This window comes from Plecotus auritus (assembly GCF_963455305.1).
Source record: "Plecotus auritus genome assembly, chromosome: 5".
NCBI classification, from domain to species: Eukaryota; Metazoa; Chordata; class Mammalia; order Chiroptera; family Vespertilionidae; genus Plecotus; species Plecotus auritus.
In genome coordinates, this window is record NC_137776.1 from 186,141,889 (window position 1) to 186,157,904 (window position 16,016).

Here is a 16,016-nt window from a genome sequence, read left to right on the forward strand (position 1 = left end):
TGTGTCTCTCTCACATCAATGTTTCTCTCTCTCCCCCTCCTCCCCTCCCTTCCACTCTCACTGAGACTCAATGGGAAAAAAAAAATATCCTTGGGTGAGGATTAACAACAAAACATAAATGCCTGTAGCTTTCAAAAAACGAACCCGAGATCAAGGAAGGAAGGAAATGTTGGCAGAAAGTCCGCCTGTCCGGTCACACGGCAAACGGAGTGACGGAGGGTGAGCGGCAAATAGCCCCAAATGGAGACCACGCTGCCACGGGCCCCAGGAGCGGGTCCCGGGTGTTCATCCCCCCTTCACGCCTCACCTTTTCCCCTTTGTGTAGACATAACGGGGTCTTTCTCCATTAAAAAAATGTTTATTTTCTGCCTCCAAAACTATCGGCAGGCTACCTGCCCTCTACAGAACACTACGGCGTATTACACATTAAATCAGCATCTTCATCTTCATCCGGCTTCGGCCAACCTGGGGGGGTCCGTCATCGCAAGGAGGAAGGCGTCTCTGTCCGGGCCAGGCGGCCGGCGGTGTCTGTGCCGGGAGCCCTGGCTGCTGGCCGGGCGAGGGGGGGTCACAGGTCCCGCTTGGCCAGCTGCAGCACCTTGACCAGGTGCACCTGCAGGGGCGGGTGGAGGTTGGCGTCCCAGTTGTACTCGGGCGACAGCAGCGTGGTGGGCTTGTGCAGGAAGAAGTACTTGTTCAGGTGGCTCTCGAACGTGCTGTTGAGCCCCTGCTTGGCGTCCTGCAGCACGCCGCCGAGGTACGCCTGCACCAGGTCCAGCACCCGCGCGGGCGTGCCCCCCAGCACCGCGCCGTCGTAGAAGAAGTCGCCCTCGCCGAAGGGGATGCAGGCTGCGGAGCGGGGCCTCCGCTCGTAGGGGAAGTGGCGCCTGTCCCTGAAGTACCACCAGGCGTGCAGCTGGGCCACGGCCGCGCCCAGCGCCTCGGCCCCCACGTCGCTCTGGAAGACGCGGTCCACGCTCATGCTGAAGAGGAAGTCCACCTCCCCCCGGATGTGGCTGAGGATGTACTCGCCCAGGTTCTTCATGCGGGACACGCTGCGGTCCGGCCACCAGCTGTCGGGCCGGATGGTCAGGACCCGGACGGTGCGCAGGGGCAGGGGCGGCAGGTCCGGCAGCTGGGACCAGTCCTCCACCAGGACGTAGGTGACCACGCGGTAGCCAGGCATGAAGTGCTTGTTGGCCGATTGTAAGAAGGGCTCCAGGTACTGGTCGGCGGCCCTGCAATCGGGGGCACCGGTGGGAGGGATGGGGGGACGGGGGTGGGGTGGGGGGGTGGGCCTCTCAGGGCGGGCGGGGACAGCGTCTGAGAGCCGTGGGCCGGGCGAGAAAAGCCTTCAGACTTTGGGGACAACAGCTGGAGAGAGAACTAGGGCGGAATGGGTGGCAGTGCAAAGGTCACGACCCAGCCCTGGCCCGTGTGCTGAGTGGTTAGAGCGCCGGCCCCGTGCCAAAGGGTCTCGGGTTCGATTTCTGCTCAAGGGCATGCACCCGGGTTGCAGGTTTGATCCCTGGCGCCCGTCGGGGCACATGCAGGAGACAACCAGTCGATGTGTCTCTCTCACACCCATGTTTCTGTCTCTCTCTCTCCTCACTCCCTCCCTCCCTCCCTTCCATTCTCTCTAAAAATCAATGGAGCCTGGCCGGCCTGGCTCAGTGGTTGAGCGTTGACCTGTGAACCAGGAGGTCAGGGTTCGATTCCCGGTCAGGGCACAGGCCCGGGTTGCGGGTTTGATTCCCAGTGTGGGGCGTGCAGGAGGCAGCCGATCCATGACTCTCTCTCATCATGGATGTTTCTCTCTGTCTCTCTCGCCCTCTCCCTTCCTCTCTGACATCAATACAAACATATTTTCTAAAAATAAATAAAAGGAATAAAGATCCACGGGAAAAAACTGGGTGAAGATTAACCACCGAAAAGGCAGTGACCCAGCCGGACGGGGCGATGGCAGGGCCCCAGCGGCAGGACGAGCAGCAGCCCTTCGAAGGCAGGAGGGCCCTGGGTGCCCGTCTGATCTCGGGAACAGGACACAGGGCAGGGGCGCGCGGCCCTACCTGCCGGCGGCGAAGACCACCAGGCCCACCGTGAGGTTCTGCCTCCCGTAGTGCCGCCCCAGCACCCGCCTGTCGAAGGTGCCCTCCCAGATGACGGGGGCCAGCCAGTCTGTGGTCGTCACGACGTCGGGCCGCTTCCTGTGGGGCAGACGGGAGGCGGCTGCAGCGGGCGGGACGGCGCTGACCGTGGGGCTGCGGGTGGAGCAGCTGACGCCCGTTGCGCCCGTGCCCTGCCAGGTGCCCGAGCGGAGGGGCGCGGCGTCACTGATCTGGACCTGCCGTGCCTGCTGCCGTGGGCACCACCGCCATCCTTGTTCGGCTTGTGGGGAAACTGAGGCGCGGGTGGGTGGAGGGGCTGCCTGGAGCTGGTGTGTGCACCTCGGGTGGGAGACCCGGCCGGTCCGAGCCTCCGCCACCCCCACCCCCACCCCCACCCCACCCCCACCCGCCTATGGAGCCGCCTCTGAGCTCTGGCTGCCTCATGGGTGCAGGGCGTTCCCGGGTCGTCGCCTGAAGCCAGCGCTGGGGACACAGGCACCCCCTCCTGCACCCCATCCCCCCTTTTCCTACAGGGTCTGGGGTGCTTTTTAAATCCTCACCAAGGATATTTTTCCATTGATTTTTAGAGAGAGTAGAAGGGATAGGGAGAGAGAGGGAGAGAGGGAGAGAAGAAGAGAGGGAGGGAGAGAGAGAGAGAAAGGGAGAGAGAGAGAGAGACATCGATCTGAGAGACTCATGGATTGGTTGCCTCCCGCACACGCTCCAAGTGGGGCTGGGGATCGAGCCTGCAGCCGAGGTGCGTGGCCTTAACCAGAGTCGAACCCGGTACCCTTTATTTTATTTTATTTTTTTAAATTTATTTATTTTTTTAATTGTTTGAAGTATTACAAATAGTAGTACATATGTCTCTTTTTTTTTTTCCCCATTGACCTCCCCCAGCCTCCCCTTCCCCCCAGTACATGCCTTTACCTGCCCCCCCACCCCAGTGTCTTTTATCCACTGGCCCGGTACCCTTTAGTCTGCAGGCCGGTGCTCTAGACACGGGGCCACACCGGCCGGGGCGGGGGCGGGGGGGCGCCTTTCTAACCTCCCCCTCACGCTCTGCGTCCGTCCCTGCAATCAGCAGAAATGGGTGATCGCTCCAGAAAGGGAGCCGTCGGGCTTGCTCCCGCTCACAGGGTCCCACAGGGACGGGGCGTGAGCACGGCGCAGACTCCATCCTGAGCTCTACCAGGGACACAGGAGGCGCGCATCGTGATAAAACGAGGAACTCTCAGAAACACGCCAATGGCGGGGTCCCCCCCCCAATAAAGAACGTCCCTCACACCTGCAGCTCGTCACGCTCAGCGGTGGGAGACCACGGCTTTCTCCCCGAGCAGGCGAGGCAGGGTGCCCGCGCTAACCAGCCCTCACTCGGCAGAAGTGCACCAGCCACGGCCGTAAGGCAAGAACGGAAATTAGCCCGGCCGGCGAGGCTCCGGGGCTGAGCGTCGACCTACGAACCAGGAGGTCAGGGTTCGGTTCCCGGTCAGGGCACAGGCCCGGGTGGCGGGCTCCATCCCCAGTGTGGGGCGTGCAGGAGGCCGCCGATCCGTGATGCTCTCTCCTCATGGGTGTTTCTCTCTCTCCCTCTCCCTTCCTTCCTCTCGGAAATCAATGAAAGTATTAAAAAAAGAAAAGAGCCCTGACCGGTGCGGCTCAGTGGATAAAGCGTCGGCCTGCGGACTGAAGGGTCCCAGGTTTGATTCTGGTCAAGGGCATGTACCTTAGTTGCGGGCACATCCCCAGTAGGGGGTGTGCAGGAGGCAGCTGATCGATGTTTCTCTCTCATCGATGTTTCTGACTCTCTCTCCCTCTCCCTTCCTCTCTGTAAAAATCAATAAAATATATTAAAAAAAAAAAAAAAAGAAAAGGAAAGGGATAACGGGCATCCGATCGGAAAGGAATACACGATACGGCCCCCATCTGCAGGTGGCCCGGTGTCCACCCAGAAACCCTCGGACGGGAAGCGACCCCCTCCCCACCCTGAGCCGCCCTGTGCAGGTGCACAGACGCCCGTTCCTACCTGGGGTCGAACCAGTCGGAGAGCCGGAGCTCCGCCCCCCGGTTCCTGGGCAGAGGGAGACGCGTTAGCTGTCATCCATCGGTCGGCAAACGCTTGCCCAGCCCCTGGCCTGGCAGCTGTTGGCGCTGGGTGGACAGTTGTGCGGGTCCAGCCCAGTGCCCGCTCCGGGGACGCTGGCCCGGAGGAGCCCAGTGGTCCCCGAGGGAGGTGCTGGCGGGGACGGGGCTTCTGGGAGCCTCAGAGGCATGGTCCACCCCCTGGGCGTGGAGAGAGCCCTCAGGCCTGGAGGGAGCAGGTGGTCAGGGTCGGGATAGGGTGAGCGGGTGATGGCCAGGGAGGAGGGCGAGGGGGCCGGGGACACGTGGCGGGGAGGATTAAAGCCCCCGACCGATAGTGTTGGAGTGTGTGTCCGGACCACATGCAGGTTCAGCTCACTCTGCATCGCCCAGGCGTGCCTTTACTGTGTGGCTACGTGAAGGTGGAGGGTTACTGTGCCTTTAAGGTAATGATGTGACCTTCACACTCCCTAGGAAACTCCCTCCCTCACCCTGGGGCGTTTTGTAAAGACCATCCGACGTTATCGGAAGTGTCCAGCCCGGCTGGTGGGCGGGGTTCAGGGGTTAAGCGTCCACCTCTGAACCAGGAGGTCACGGCTGGATTCTCGGTCAGGGCACACGTGCTGTTTGCTCCCGGCTCCTCTCCGAGGCCCGGCTCTCAGCCCAAATCACATCCCCACCCGTCCAGCTGTTTCCAATCCGGGCCCAAGCCGCCTGTGGTCAGCGGGCTCCGCACAAAACCGCAGCCCCGTGTCCTCCCCGAGCTTGCAGACCAGGCCCCTGCCCTCGGGCCCCGAGCCTCGATGCCCTCCCAGCTGCTGGGGCGTCAGCGGGCAGCCCGTCCCCGCGGTCGCCTACCTGAGGTAGCGCCCTGCCCCCAGGAGCGAGAGGACCAGAGAGACCAGCAGCAGGAGTTTCCTCTTGGAGCCCCTTCTCATCTGGGGGAGAGGAGCGGAGAGAGGGCGGGAGTTACACCGTGGGCCCGACCGGGCCACCCGACGCTCAGCCTGGGGCAGACTCAGCCTGCAGCCTCCTCTGGGGACTGAGCACCCGTGACACCCCTGCTGCTCACAACGCCCAGCTCACTGCATAGAACAACTGCAGGGGCCCGGCCTGCGTGGCTCCAGGGTTTAGCCTTGACCCATGAACCAGGAGGTCACAGTTCGATTCGGTCAGGGCACAGGCCCGGGTGGCGGGCTCCATCCCCAGTGGGGGGCGTGCAGGAGGCCGCCGATCCATGATTCTCTCTCCTCACTGATGTTTCTCTCTCTCCCCCTCTCCCTTCCTCTCTGACATCAATCAATCAACGTCCTATGGACTCAAAGGCCAATATGCAAACCCACCGCATCGAAACAACCGGTTGCTATGACGTGCACTGACCACCGGGGGCAGATGCTCAGCTCAACGCAGGAGCCGGTGGTCAGTGGCTCCCAAATGAATTCACCTGCTTCTTTCTCCTCTTTTAACGCGGCTGCTAGGAAGCTGGACGCTGCCACTGTGGTTGTGGCGTTTCCCTTGGACACGGCCACCCCGGCCACCCCCGCCGCTCCCGGCTGCTCACGCCCCCTCGCCCCAAAGTTGAAGAAGTGCGGGGGGGGGGGTAGGCCGGGTCCCTCCGCAGCGTCTCGGGGACCTCCATCGGTCGCCCCTCCCTGGAGGGCACCCCTCCCCCGAGGGCACCCTCACCCTGGTTAGAGGCGGCAGGGACCCCCAGGAGGACTGCGCTCCGGGCTCCGGCTCTGGGTCTCTCTGCCCCCCACCTCGCTCCGGGGGCTGAGCCTTCCGGGCGGTGAGGTCAGCAGGCCCTTTGATGACGCGAGCGAGCGAGAGCGGGTGCGGCCCCAGTGCTCCGCTGGTTGCCGGGCGAAGGCGGTTCCGGTTGAGTAACTGAAGGTGTAAATGTGCTGCTCCCCTGGGCCCCCCGCCCCCCACTGACCTGCTCCAGGAGGGATATGCGTGGGGTGTGTTCACGCAGGCGGCAGCGGGTGGGGCGGGGCAGGGGTGTGGGCGTGGCATGGGTGGGGCGGGGTGTGGGCGGGGGAATGGGCGGGGCATCAATGTGGGCGGGGCATGGGCGTGATGGGACATGGGTGTGGGCGGGGGCATGGGTGTGGGCGGGGGCATGGGCGGGGTGGGGCAGGGGCGTGGGCGGGACGGGGCACAGGCATCAATGTGGGCAGGGCATGGGCGTGACAGGACATGGGTGTGGGCGTGGCGTGGGCGTGGGCGTGGCATGGGCGTGGCGTGGGCGGGGCCTCTGCATCCTCTGACAATGCCCAGTTCCCCGAGGGCCCCCTCTGCTCTCTTTTTAAAAATCTTTTTAAAAAATATATTTGTATTGATCTCAGGGAGGAAGGGAGAGGAAGAGAGAAACATCCATGATGAGAGAGAACCATGGATCGGCTGCCTCCTGCACGCCCCCCACTGGGCATGGAGCCCACAATCCGGGCCTGTGCCCTGACTGGGAATCAAACCGCGACCTCCTGGTTCCTAGATGGACATCAACCGCCCGCCAGGCCACCTTCTCTTCGGGGAGTTTCCATGCCTCCTCCTCCTCCTCCTCCTGGCCCCGCCCCTCGTGCTGAAGGCAGGTGATCTTGGGTCGTCCCCGCTGTGAGGCGCCCCCTGGAAAATAAATTCCGTTTTCTTGCGGAGAAGGTGACATACCCACGCGGTGTGTTCCTGGCCCGCGGCGGCCATGACAGAAGAGCAGCAGGACCTGGGGCCGAACCCGCCACCGCCAGCTGGGGCGTGGACAGAGCCCCTCCACCTCTGACCCCACGTGATGTCCGCTCTGTGTGTGTCCGTGTCCCGCGGCGGCCTCCCGCTGTCAGCCGTGTCCACGCTCGCGGCCCCGGGAAGGGGGTGGACAGCGCCCAGGGCATCGCCCTGACGGCCGGAGGCTCTGGAAGACCCTGGGCGTGGGCTGCCTGGAGCCTGGTCGGTGCTCAGAGAACAAGACATCCATCGACCGATGGGCAGGTGCTTAAACAGGGTCCAGTGTCCTGGTCCAGTGTCCTGGTCCGTGTGGCTCAGCCTCCCACCCCGACCACCAGCCCCCCTTGCGCCTGAACACCGTGCGGGGAGACGGGGACTCCCCGGCACGCTCTGGGACCCCGGCCAGGACGGGGACAGGGTGGAGGCCAGGCCACCTCCGTGTGACCTCACGTCTGTCTCCTTCGGCCCTCACTCCTCAACCCGAGCCTTTCTGCCCTCTTGCTCCACAGGCTGGGCCCCTCCCCCCGGGAGTTATTACATCCAGGACCCGGTGGAGTTTCACCCCAAAGTCCCAGTGATGTCCCCGAGGCCAGGGCACCCCCACAGCGTCGTGCACATGAGGCTGCAGGGGCCCCAAAATGCTCTCCGATGGGCACACCCAGGCCAGGCAGGGCAGAGGGGGCCGGGGGAGCCCGGGGGGGCCATCGGCCTCTGGGAGAGGCAGTGCGGCCTCTGAAGGGGGGGCAGGGGGGCAGGGCATCTGGCTGCCACTTGCCCGTCGGTCCCCTCTTCCCTCTGCGGCTTCTGACCCAGCCGGACGCCCTGTCCAGCAGATTCCGAGCGAGCCCGTTGCCGGCTGCACCTGGCGAACGGTGGGGGCGGCGGCCGCAGGGCCTTGGCTGCGTTCCCTCGTGGGGAGGACGGGCGGGGGAGGGCAGCCGGACGGAAGGGACCCGGGGTATAAAAGGGAGGGACTCAGGCCCGGTGGCTGCCGAGGGGATGGCATTGCTGCTGCTGCTGCTGCTGCCGCTGGGCCTGGGGCTGAGCCTGACCTCCGCCCAGGAGCTCAACCTGCAATCCGTGGTTCGCGGGAATTACGACCTGGCCAAGGTGGGCCAGGGCCACCTTCCAGGCACAGGACACTGACCCCCTCAATCGGGCTCCCTGACCTGCTCAACGACGCTGCTCCTTAAGGGGCCCGCTTCTCCTCCCCCCGCCGTGACGGCAGCCTGGGGGGCTAGGGGGTTCCTGGGGGGAGACAGGGTCCCTGGAGGGCTAGGGGGTCCCTGGAGGGCTTAGGGGGTCCCTGGAGGGCTTAGGGGGTCCCTGGAGGGCTGGAGGGCTAGGGGGTCCCTGGAGGGCTTAGGGGGTCCCTGGAGGGCTGGAGGGCTTAGGGGGTCCCTGGAGGGCTTAGGGGGTCCCTGGAGGGCTAGGGGGTCCCTGGAGGGCTAGGGGGTCCCTGGAGGGCTTAGGGGGTCCCTGGAGGGCTTAGGGGGTCCCTGGAGGGCTAGGGGGTCCTTGGGGGGCTAGGGAGTCCCTGGAGGGCTTAGGGGGTCCCTGGAGGGCTAGGGAGTTCCTGGAGGGAGACAGGGTCCCTGGAGGGCTAGGGGGTCCCTGGAGGGCTAGGGGGTCCCTGGAGGGCTAGGGAGTCCCTGGAGGGCTTAGGGGGTCCCTGGATGGCTAGGGAGTCCCTGGAGGGCTTAGGGGGTCCCTGGAGGGCTAGGGAGTTCCTGGAGGGAGACAGGGTCCCTGGAGGGCTTAGGGGGTCCCTGGAGGGCTTAGGGGGTCCCTGGAGGGTGGCATTGGCCCTGGCTGGGCACCGTTTGCCGGGTCCTGGCCTGGAGGGAGGCCCAAGAAGCCCAGAGCCGCCCTGCGGGCCCCATGGGTGCCTCCGCCTGCAGGTGTCAGGGGTCTGGTACTCCATCTCCATGGCCTCGAACGACATGAGGCGGATCGGAGAGGACGGGGACCTGAGGGTCTTCATCCAGAAAATCGAGAGCTTGGCCGGCGGTAGCCTGCAGTTCTTCTTCCACTTCATGTGAGTGCCGCCGGTCGCGGGTCAGCCTGGCTGGTGCCCCCCCCGCCACGGACCCCTCTGCACCCCCATGACCAGCCCCGATCCTGTGGGGTGCACTGCGGGGGTGGCGAGAGGCGATGGAGATGGGGGGCAGGAGGGGAGGGAGGGGCTTACCCAGGCCGTGTGCAGGCTGCGCGGGGACTGCGTGGAGGTGGCCATGGTGTGCGAGAAGACGGAGAGGAACGGGGAGTACACCCTGGCCTGTAAGTGGGGGCCTCAGCAGTTCACGTGAGCTCTGATTCCGGGGCTCTAGGGGACCCCCGGAAGGTTGGAGCCCAAGTGATGGGGCCCAGCCCAGCACGCAGCCCCAGGGCCCCATAGACCCGCTGGGGCGGCCCCTGGTTCGGTCCCCCAGGGAGGCCAGGGCCACCTGAGTGGGTACCGTGTGCTCACCTGCCCCCCACCAGCCAGGGCCCCACACCAGCCAGGCGACCCCTGCCCCCAGCCGCCTCCACCCCCACCTCCACCCCCACCCCCAGCCACTGGGCACCCAGCCCCTTACCTGGGAGCAGCACGGCGCTGCCTGCCCGTTGAGCCTGTCTCCACGCAGACATGGGGGACAACAGGGTCCTGCTGGCGGAGACGGACTATGAGCTCTACGCGGCCTTCCACCTGCACAGCGTCAGGAACGGCACCCGGACCCGCGTGCTGGCGCTCTATGGTACGCCTCCGGAGCCGCCTCCCCGGCCCTCCCTGAGGAGGGGCCCACCCTGCAGGGCCCCCCAGGCCAGGCCCCACCCTGCAGGGCCCCCCCCCCCCAGGCCCAGGCCTCACCCTGCAGGCCCCCCCCCCCCAGGCCCAGGCCTCACCCTGCAGGCCCCCCCCCCGCCCCCCCTGCCCCCCGCGCCCCCCCCAGGTCCCACCCTGCAGGGCCCCCAGGCCAGGCCCCACCCTGCAGGCACCCCCCCCAGGCCCAGGCCCCACCCTGCAGGGCCCTCCCCGCCCCCCCCCGCCCAGGCCCCCAGAGACCCTCCCCCACCTGGTCCCAGGGACGGGGAGGGACCAGCCTGCTGTCTCTCCGTCTCTCAGTCTGTCTGCCTGTCCGTCTGTCCGTCTGTCCATATGTCCACCTGTCCTCCTGTCCGCAGGTCGGGTCCCGGAGCTGCCCCACAGCTTCCTGCACAGATTTGAGAGGCTCTGCAGGAAGCACGGGCTGGGCCCCCAGAACATCGTCAGCCTGAGCACCCGGGGTAGGAGGCCGCCCTGGCTGGGAGCTGGGGGCGGGGGGCTGGGGGCCCCTGAAGCCCGTCTGAGAGCCACTCTGTCCCCCAGACCCGTGCGTCATGTACCGGCGGTAGAGGAGACCCGGCGGCCGTGTCAGGGTGCGTGTGCTTTGCTGCGGGTGCATGTGGGGCGCGGGGCAGCAGCAGGAGGCTGGCGGGTCGGGGGGTGAGGAGGGGAGCACCCTTCGCCCAGCCCCCACCCACCTGCCGGCTTCCTGGGGGAGGCGGGGTCTAAGCACACAGTCCCCTCCCCGCCCCCCCCCCCCCGCCACGTCCCTGCCCTCATGTGGGGTGAAGGACAGCCACGGGTTTGTTCTCCGCCGTCGGGGCACAGAAATCGGACATCGCGGCGACCCGGCCACACTCCCTCCACGGTCTCCGGGGGTCCCTCCCACCTGCCGTGGCTCCCGGGCGGGGCTGGGGGCCACGTCCTCACCTCACCTCGCGGGACACGCCTTCTCTCTGTCTCTCTCCCCTGTCCTTCTAATACCACCTGTCCCTGGACGTAGGGCTGGACAACCTGGGGAGACCTCACCGCAAGTTCTGTCCCTTAATCCCATCTGCAAAGACCCTTTCCCAATACAGCCCCTGCCCCCCCCACCCCGTGCCTGCGGTGGGGGTTTGAACACAGACACACCCGGGGGCACCACGCAGACACCGAGGCGGGCGGGGCGGGTGCCAGGGGTCTCTGTGTCAGTCCTCAAACCTTGTGTGAACCTGCATTCATCTCAGAATAAAGGGGGTCCACCCGGCCGGCGAGGCTCAGTGGCTGAGCGTCGACCTAGGAACCAGGAGGTCACAGTTCGACTCCCGGTCAGGGCACTTGCCCGGGTTTCGGGCTCGATCCCCCGTGTGGGGCGTGCAGGAGGCAGCCGATCCATGGTTCTCTCTCATCACTGATCCCTCTCCCTCTCCCTTCCTCTCTGAAATCAATAAAAATATATTTAAAAAAACACAAAAGAAAGAAAGTGTGTGTCGTTCCTTCCTCGGATCCCAGCCCGACAGTCGCTTCCCCGGCGCTGGCCCAGCCTCACCACCACCCCAGACACAGGCTCGGCCCCGCCCGCCCCCCATCAGTGCCCTGGCTCCTGCCCCTCTGCCCCCCAAGGTTCCCTCCTCCCCCCCACCCCGCTCCCCTTGGGACAGGGACCCAACCTCCCATGCACGCTCCTCCCCAGAAATCCGCACGACAGGGACATGGTCAGCCCCCTGGCTGGGGTCAGCCGCCCCGAGCCCCAACGGCTGCTCCCTCGTGGCTCACACTCTTGGGGTCCCAGTGGGAGCTTCCCCCGCCCCGACCCCCAGCGCCAGGGTCTGCGGGTCGGAGCTGAGTCAGGCCCAGGGCCCCTGCCTGGGCTCAGGGGCTGTAGGTACAGGAGCTCCGCCCCCACTCCAAGGCTGCCAGACGCAGACAGCAGCTCCATGTGGGCGGCCGTGGCTGGGGTGTGGGCACTTCCCCCCCCCCCACCGCCCGCCTCCAGCTCCCTGTCCAGAACCTCTGTCCGGCCCCTGGGCTGTGGCCCGAGATGCGAGGCAGCTGCCCACACAGTGGGCGCCGGGAGCGGAACCAGCAGGGAGGGCGCTCAGGAGGTGGCCGCCGACAGGGCAGGCGGACACTGGATGGCCCTGCCCGTGTGGCTCATGGAGAGTCGATCGTGGACTGAAAGGTCCCGGGTTCGATTCCGGTCAAGGGCATGTACCTCGGTTGCAGGCTCCATCTCCCGCCCCGGTCCGGGTGCGTGTGGGAGGCAACCGATCGATGTGTCTGTCTCACATCGATGTTTCTCTCTCTGTCTTCCCCCTGCCCTTCCACGCTCTCTAAACAATCAGCAGAAAACATCCTTGGGTGTGAGGAACAGCCACCACCAAAGAAGACACCCAGGACCCCAGGGATGCCCTGTCCGCCCACAGGGAGGTGCAGGGGGCTGAGCCCAGCGCCGGTGGGTCCCCAGGCCCGGCCCAGACCCCAGTGCACAGGGAGCGGGCGGCGGGCAGGGCGGCGGGGCCCAGGGTCCCGGCTCAGGGCACAGACACGTCCTCGCTGCGGCCCGCAGGCAGCTGAGGTCCCACCCCCACCAACGGGCCAGACTGGACGGCGAGTCTGTATGGTCAAACCCAGTGCGCTCGTTCGAGGACGGGACGTGGGGAAGACTCCCGCCCCGCGGGGCCAGCGTGAGCAGACAGGGGCACGTCCCCACCGTCTAACCTCGCCCCGCTCACTACGACCAAAAACGATTTTATTTTCAGTTAAAACGTCGCACATCCTCCCCCCGCAGCCTGTCATGTCGCTGCTGTTTAATCAAGACACACGTGGGGCCCGGCCGGCGTGGCTCAGTGGTTGAGCGTCGACCTATGAACCGGGAGGTCACGGTTCGATTCCTGGTCAGGGCACATGCCCAGCTTGCGGGCTCAGATCCCCAGTGTGGGGTGTGCAGGAGGCAGCTGATGGGTGTTTCTCTTTCATCGATGCTTCTATCTCTCCCTCTCCCTGCCTCTCCCTGAAATCCATAAAAAACATTAAAAAAAAAAGACGCATGATGGCAGCGCGGGCCAGTGCCTCTGCCGAGGAAGCTGGGAGGGGGGGCACCGGGGAGGGGGGGTACCAGGGAGGGGGGGCACCGGGGAGGGGGCACCGGGGAGGGGGGCACCGGGGAGGGGGCACCGGGGAGGGGGGGTACCGGGGAGGGGGGGTACTGGGGAGGGGGGGCACCGGGGAGGGGGCACCGGGGAGGGGGGGCACCGGGGAGGGGGGCACCGGGGAGGGGGTACACTGGGGGGGGCACCAGGGAGGGGGGGCACCGGGGAGGGGGGGGCACCGGGGAGGGGGGCACTGGGGCCTGGCAGGGGCGGAGCTTCAAGGCCCTGCATTTCCTAGCTGCCCTGAGGTCTGTGCTGGGTCCCAGGACCCCCCTCAGGTGGCCAGACGCCACCTGTCCAGCCAGCGTGTGGGAAGCCCAGGTGGGGACAGCTGGGCAGGCGGGCAGGCGGGCAGGAGGGCAGGAGGGCAGGAGGGCAGGCGGGCAGAAGGGCAGGCGGGCAGGCGGGCAGAAGGGCAGGAGGGCAGGCGAGCAGGCGGGCAGGAGGGCAGGCGGGCAGGAGGGCAGGCGGGCAGAAGGGCAGGAGGGCAGGCGGGCAGGAGGGCAGGAGGGAAGGAGGGCAGGCGGGCAGGAGGGCAGGCGGGCAGGAGGGCAGGCGGGCAGGAGGGCAGGCGGGCAGGAGGGCAGGAGGCGTCCATGCTTGGGGCCGGCTTCCTTCCAGCGGCGGAGGAGGGGCCCCTGTGGGTTTATCCGGACCAGGGTCAGGCATGAGCACCCGCGGACGCACTTCCTTCTCCCCGGGAGGCCGGGGCCGGTGATGGCACCCCCGGGGGCGGAGTGGGGGCTGAGAGCCAGGGGGCTCCGGCCTGCGTCCCTCCCTCAGGCACGAAGCCCGCGGAGCTGGTGGCACCCATGGGTGCGCTGGCTCAGGGCAGGACCTCCATGGCCAGAGGCTGGAGGGGGAGGCTGAGCTGCACCAGGGCCTCCGCCACCGTGGGGTGCTCGTGGTGGCCATCGGGGCAGGTGGACAGGGAGGGTGCCGAAGGGTGGTGGCCGGAGCAGCCGGTCGGCTCCCAGCCGCGCTGCCCGTCACTGACGCTCAGAGTGTCCCGCTGAGGGGGGCGCCTGGAGGGGGGGCCTGGCCGTGCCTGGGTCCTGCGGGCCCCGTGTCCCAGGACCCGGGGGGGGGGCAGAGGGAGCAGGGGCAGGGACAGGGGCAGGGGGACAGGGCCTGCCAGCAGCGGGCCCTCTAACCGCCCTGCGCTGGATCGCAGCCCACGAGCGCGGTGAGCTGTGATTTGGTTCACAAAGGGCCCAGGAGCGGAGGCGGCGGCAGGAAGCTGTTCCGGGAACCCCACGGCTGCTTTCAGCTCCAGCCCAGCACAGAGCCCGCACCGGCCCTCCCTCCCCCAGCCCACCGGGGGCTCGTTGTCACAACAGGCGCCCTCACGCTCCCACTGTCACCACCGGCAGCCACGCTCCCACCTGTCACAGGCGGGAGGGCAGGCCCCCGGCAGCCCAGGTCCCCATCCTTCTCAACACCTCTTCCCCCCCGCCCCCCGCTCCCCCTCCCCCGCCCCGTGGGCCTGAGGCAGCAGTGAGCTCTGCCTGCCCCTGAGTGGGGGGCTGGTCCCCCCTTCCATGGGGAGCCTGGGGGAGGGGGTCCCATCTCTCTGCCCTCCGGGGCCTCAGGGCTCTGAGCAAGAGAGACCCCAGCTTCCTGACTCCCCCCCCACCCTGGGGGCTGGGTGAGGGCAGATCCCAGGGCTCAGGGCGGGGCACCTGGGGCAGGGACGTCACAGCCCTGCACCTGACCCCACACCTGACCCCACACCTGACCCCACAGAGGCAGCCTGCTCCCATGTGGGCGGGGCCAGAGAGTCCAGTGACTGCCCTGGGCCCCTCCCGGGTCCTGGAACCCGGATCCCCAGCACAGGCCCGGGGACTGCCAGCAGGGGTCACCGCACGTGCGCTCAGCAGGCTCGGGGCGCTGGGCCCCAGGCAGGAACTGCAGCTTCCCCGCACCCCCACCCTCCCCGCCGGCCCACAGGAGGCGCTGGCCTAAACTCAACAACACACATGTATAAACCCACAGGACTGCACATAGGCACGCACACACGTGCACACGCATGCACACACTGGGTCTTTTTAAAAAATATTTTTTATTTCAGAGAGGCAGGGAGAGGGAGAGGGAGAGAGAGAGAAACATAATGATGAGAATCGACTGATCGGCTGCCTCCTGCACGCCCCACACTGGGGATCAAGCCTGCAACCCGGGCCTGTGCCCTGACCAGGAATGGAACCGAGACCTCTGGGTTCAGAGGTTGAAGTTCAACCACAGCCACGCCGGCCAGGCTCGGGGTCAGACCTGGGCTGTGGGAGCTGACGCGACTGTCGAGGAGCCAGGAAAGGCAGCCTGATCCAGGGCTCTCAGGTCTGGATGCTGCTGGACTCTGGACACTGGACACTGGCAGCCGGGCCGGGAGGCCCTTCCCGTGGGGGCTCCTGGGGGGGGCTGCCACTGCCCAGGGTCTCCAGGAACCCGCGGAGGCCTGGGGGCCTCAGGATGGGGGTCTGGGGGCGGCGGCCACCCCAGCACCCGCCTGGGCCTGGCCCCCGGCCCTCCAGCTCCCAGGGCCGGGCTGTGACGGCATTTCCCTCCCTGCACATCCTCCCACACCAGCGGCTCCACCTTTGTCTCAGCGACTCACTGGGGAACGCATGGGACCGTCCTGTGGCTTCGGGGCGGAGGGGAGGCAGGGCTGGGGCGCTGCTCGGCACCCCCTGCAGGGAGAGACCCCTCTGGTCCTGGAGCAGGGACTGCCTGGGGGTCGGGAGCCTGGAGCAGTGACCCCTGCCCGGCCCGGGTCAGAGACCGGAGACCAGCACTCGGCTCTGCGGTGGCTGGAAGTCGGGGGGTTCAGAGCAGAGAGAGCCTGGCCAGACACAGGAGCTGGGCCACCCCCACCTAACCCAGCCCACCCCCCGGTCCCAGGTCAGGAGCCCCTGGACTGAGTGTGCACACCGGGGTCCAAACACGGAAGCAGGTACCTCTACCCCCAGCCCCCCAGGGCCTCCCCGATGGAGCCTGGGGGGACCCCTCAGACCGGGAATGGAACCGAGACCTCTGGGTTCAGAGGTTGAAGTTCAACCACAGCCACGCGGCGGGCATGGGGTCAGACCAGGGCTGTGGGAGGAGGAAGGTCACACCCACCTCCCTGGGGAGGGGCGGGGACCCAGAGGCTCAGTCTGTGGGCCCCGCACCCTGAGT

At 66.9% G+C, this 16,016-nt stretch overlaps 2 protein-coding genes across 2 annotated transcripts; one reads left to right on the forward strand and one right to left on the reverse strand.

The window, feature by feature from the left end:
• Positions 1–568: 568 nt before the first annotated feature.
• On the reverse strand, positions 569–6,890 carry GLT6D1 (glycosyltransferase 6 domain containing 1; the record flags this gene model as incomplete). The annotated part of the gene is made up of 5 exons (XM_080668358.1): positions 569–1,238; positions 2,070–2,207; positions 4,135–4,179; positions 5,049–5,128; positions 6,858–6,890. The coding sequence occupies 5 exons, from the start codon at positions 6,888–6,890 to the stop codon at positions 569–571; spliced, it is 966 nt and encodes a 321-aa protein (XP_080524484.1).
• A 1,017-nt stretch (positions 6,891–7,907) lies between these two features.
• On the forward strand, positions 7,908–10,283 carry LCN9 (lipocalin 9; the record flags this gene model as incomplete). The annotated part of the gene is made up of 6 exons (XM_080668359.1): positions 7,908–8,018; positions 8,810–8,946; positions 9,115–9,188; positions 9,536–9,646; positions 10,074–10,175; positions 10,258–10,283. The coding sequence occupies 6 exons, from the start codon at positions 7,908–7,910 to the stop codon at positions 10,281–10,283; spliced, it is 561 nt and encodes a 186-aa protein (XP_080524485.1).
• Between the last annotated feature and the right edge of the window lie 5,733 nt (positions 10,284–16,016).